The sequence below is a fragment of the Vigna unguiculata genome, chromosome 8 (genome assembly GCF_004118075.2).
Source record: "Vigna unguiculata cultivar IT97K-499-35 chromosome 8, ASM411807v1, whole genome shotgun sequence".
NCBI lineage: Eukaryota > Viridiplantae > Streptophyta > Magnoliopsida > Fabales > Fabaceae > Vigna > Vigna unguiculata.
Window position 1 is genome coordinate 12,240,083 of NC_040286.1, and position 4,746 is coordinate 12,244,828.

General features: G+C 36.1%; 1 protein-coding gene across 1 annotated transcript; it reads right to left on the reverse strand.

Moving 5' to 3' along the window:
- Positions 1 to 2,922: 2,922 nt before the first annotated feature.
- LOC114194840 lies at positions 2,923 to 4,287 on the reverse strand. Its single transcript, XM_028085251.1, has one exon. It carries the CDS (start codon positions 4,285 to 4,287, stop codon positions 2,923 to 2,925), a length of 1,365 nt encoding a protein of 454 aa, XP_027941052.1.
- Between the last annotated feature and the right edge of the window lie 459 nt (positions 4,288 to 4,746).

Sequence of the window (4,746 nt, forward strand, 5' to 3'; positions counted from 1 at the left end):
CAAAAGAAAGTTTAATCAAAAGGAGAAACATATGAACTATGATAGTCAAATAAGGTTTGTACTTACTATTTTTTGAGATATGATTTGAGCTGATTGTGATGTCATTTGCCCATCGGACTTAGTCCGAGCAGCCTTCCACATCTCGTACCTAGGAATTGCATCCACTAGGTCAAGGGACTCAAGTCCCAGAGACTGTGCACGAGACTTTTTCAATTTTTTCTCCAATAATGCACAAATAGTTTCTCCAATAATGCACAATTTTTTCTCCAATAGTTCGAGAGAGTACGTGTGGTGTATCATTAAGCTTTTCTCTTTGTTGGGCTGCTGTCCTTTTTTCCTGTCACACATAACATTATTTAATAGTTTTAATACACAAATGTATGACTAGTGTCACTATAAACAAATTTAACAAACAAACCTGCCAGTCTCTAGACTCTCTACATGCACGAAATTGCATCCACTCCTCCTTAGAGATTTTGTACTTCTCACAAGGAGTGTCATGTTGTCTATCTCCAAACACATATAAATGTGTGAGCCTTGCCTTGAAGTCCCTCCATCTGGTGGCTAAGTGAGATAAGACTTTCTTTCTAATTCGCTCAGTGTTCGGAGTAATCTCAAATTTGTGATGTTTAAAACATAAAATATGTTATGTTAACAGTAACATAAAAAAATACTATAGTTGGTTTAAGTAAACATACCACAAAATCCTGCCATAGGAGGTTCTTCTCGACCTCCGCGATGTCATCCCAACATGCAATTGTAATAGAAACTTTCATTTTGGCCAACATTCCTATGTAGCTACAGTACTTTCAATGTGGACCGGCATCCTCTCTCGTCGGTTTGTGATATCCGGCAACCGAGTCACAGATCTACCAGGTCCCTCCTGGTCTGATCCAGAGCTTGTCATACCTGAAACATATCATTAGGAAATGTTAATAATGAAAATATATTAAAACAGCAAGAAAAATAAAAAATTGTAAATGTGACAATATTATTAAATAAACACCTATCAAGAAATTGTGTTCTCCCATATGGCTTCATTGTGATCACTTCGAATAGCATGGATGTCATCAATTACATCATCAACTTTGTCTTGAATGGTTCTTGATGAGAAAGACGAGTCACAGATCTACCAGGTCCCTCCTGGTCTGATCCGGAGCTTGTCATACCTGAAACATATCATTAAGAAATGTTAATAATGAAAATATATTACAACAGCAAGAAAAATAAAAAATTGTAAATGTGGCAATATTATTAAATAAACACCTATCAAGAAATTGTGTTCTCCCATATGCCTTCATTGTGATCACTTCGAATAGCATGGATGTCATCAATTACATCATCAACTTTGTCTTGAATGGTTCTTAATGAGAAAGACGTTGTCTCAAGTATGTCTAGACAATCTTCATCATCATTTACGTGCATGTTTCTTCCTTCTAATACAATTGACAATTTCTGATTGGCTGGATCAATGACATAAAAATTTTGTCTTGCTTGACTAGCCATAATAAATGGTTCATTTGTATCACTCATCTTGTTCAGATCCACCAAAGTAAAGCCAAAGTCATCTGTGCCAACACCTGAATTACTATCAACCCATTTACACTTGAAAACTGGCACTCTAAAAGTCACATAATCAACTTCCCATATTTCGTGTATTATTCCAAAGTAACTCATGGATGTTGTAATTGGATTCTTATCCTTAGAACTAGAAAAATGTACAGATTCAGCTTGAAGTGTAACCTCACTATTTTGAACTCTACTTTTGTCATCTTCCATCTTTGAATAGAAACAATGATTGTTTATGTAGTACCCGCCATATGTAATGACATCATTGTTCGGTCCACGAGCTAGCCTCAATAGAGTTTCAGAAACATTTGCAGTCGCGTAAACCTTTTTCTTAAACCATGATAAGAATGTTTTGTTATGTTCATTAAGTGCCCATTTTTCACTCATTCGTGGATTTGCCGATTTCGTTTCATCAATGTGTTGCGTAATGTAAGGAATGACCTCTACAGTGTTGTTTAAGATGTACAAATGGGCTTGATCAACTAATTTTCTACTAACACTTTGAATCTTCACTCCACGCACACCCTTACCTTCACATTTGCCTTCATGTATAGTCTTAGGAACTCCAATTGGTTCACAACTTGGCATATAACTTAAGTAGAATTCAATGGCTTCTTCTGCAATGTACCGCTCTATAATTGAAGCTTCTGGTCGATATTGATTCTTGACATATCCCTTTAAGATCTTCATGTATCTTTCCACTGGGTACATCCATCTCAAGAAAATTGGCCCACATAATCGAATTTCCCTCACAAGATGAACTATCAAATGAACCATGATATCGAAAAATGAAGGTGGAAAATACATTTCCAATTGACACAATAGTCTAATGGCCTCATTTTCCAAATCGTCTAACACTCGAGGGTCAATAACTTTCTTGCATATGGCATTGAAGAACATACACAAACGTGTTAGAATACCTCTGACAGAAGTAGGTAAAATGGCTCGAAAAGCTACTGGTAAAAGTTGTTGCATCAACACATGACAATCGTGAGACTTTAAACCGACTAACTTTAAATCTTGCATAGAAACAAGGCTACTAATATTTGAAGAGTAACCTTGGGGAACCTTCACACTTCTTAAACACTCACAAAAAATTTGCTTCTCTTTTCTAGAAAGAGTGTGACAAGCTGGAGGCAGGTAGGTTCGTCTTCCAATTGATTGTGCATGTAACTTAGAATGGATGCCCATTTCAGCCAAATCTTGTCGTGCTTTAACTCCATCTTTAGTCTTTCCTTTTACATTTAGTAAAGTCCCGATGACGCTATCACATACATTTTTTTCAACGTGCATCATGTCTATACAATGTCGTACATCAAGTTTACACCAATATGGAAGATTAAAGAAGATTGATCATTTCTTCCAAATGCTTTTCTCTGTGGTCTTTTTCTTTGGATGTTTCCCAAACACAATGTCAATGTTTTCCACTTGGTTGTATATTTCTTCACCATTGCGGGGTCTCGCTACAACTTCATCCTCAGGACTTCCATTAAATGCTTTTTTCATTCTACGATAAGGATGATTTCGAGGAAGGAACTTTCGATGTCTTGTATACACAATTTTCTGACCGTGGTTCAATTGAATATAACTCGTGTTCTTTTCACAAATGGGACATGCAAAATGACCTTTAGCACTGTAACCGCTCAAGTTTTCATATACTGGAAAATCATTTATGGTGCAAAACAACATTGCACGCAAACAAAACAATTCTTGAGAATATGAATCATACACATCGACACCTTCTTCCCATAACAGTTTCAAATCATCGATCAACGACTTTAGGTACACATCAATGTCATTTCCAAGTTGTCTAAGACCCAATATCATCATAGACAACATCATATATTTCCTCTTCATGCACAACAAAGGAGATAAATTGTAAATCATCAGCAAAACTGGCCATGAACTATGTTTGCTACTTAAGTTCCCATAAGGGTTCATACCATCTGTAGCAAGTCCAAGTCTTAAGTTTCTTGGCTCAGCACCAAATTCTGGAAATGTTTCATCAATCTTCTTCCATTGTGGAGAATCAGCTGGGTGTCGAAGAAGATTATCACACTTTCTTCCATCAACGTGCCATTTCAGGTTTTTTGCATCTTCTTTAATGGAAAATAGTCGTTTGAATCTAGGTATTATAGGAAGGTACCACATCACCTCAGCAGGTGGACTATCTTTGTCTTCATTGCCACTATTTCCATCAATTTTCTTTTTAAACCGCGATAAACCACATGTTGGACACGCCTTCAGTGAAACAAACTCGTCTCTGTATAAAACACAATCATTTGGGCATGCATGTATCTTTTGATATTCCAAACCCATTGGACATAAAACTTTCTTCGCCTCGTAATTACGGATAGGTAACGTGTTATTTTCTGGAAGCATCTCCTTTAACAACTCCAACAATTCTGTGAAACTTGTATTCGTCCATCCATGCCTTGCTTTTAAACTGAATAATTTCAAAGTTGCTGACAGTTGCGTAAAGTTAGTGCATCCTGGGTATAATTCTTCCTCTGAATCGGACTTAAGAGAATCATATAAATGAAATTTTCCAAAATTCTCCTCCCCAACATCACGTACCATATCTTCTAAATGATCATTCATCCAATCGTCTACATAATCTTTTCCTCGTGACGTCGTAGGCTTGTCTAATACTTCTCTATGCCAAATCCAAAGTGTATAACTTCTCATTATACCAAAGATGAATAGATAATCACGCATTGTTCCCAAGTCATGACGTATTTGATTAAGACAACGAACACAAGGACAAAAATATGTCCCATTACTTGAGATTGCGTGTTCTTGAACATATTGCAAAAACTCAGAAACCCCCTTTTTCATACTCTTCACTTATACGATGCTCATTCATCCAGCTTCGATCCATACTATGTTCGTAAAAAACTCAATCAATCTCAAACTTTTAACTCTCACAAGGTGAGGCCCTACCCATTCGAAAAAATTATTTTTCATAATTTGCTAACCATATACAAATAAGTCAAACAATATAAATTTCACAAAATTTCGACAACATTTTGCATTGGTCTCTGAAGTACACGAAATGAAAGTGATTAATCATGATCACAATCAAGTATGCATATAGAGAACAACACAAATTAGCCTCAATCGATATTTTGTGAAATTTATGCATAAACCTCAATGTATGCGTTATAACAAATTATG

Coding starts and splice junctions, on each gene's coding strand:
- LOC114194840 (XM_028085251.1), bottom strand. CDS start 4,287: ATGCGTGATTATCTATTCATCTTTGGTATAATGAGAAGTTATACACTT.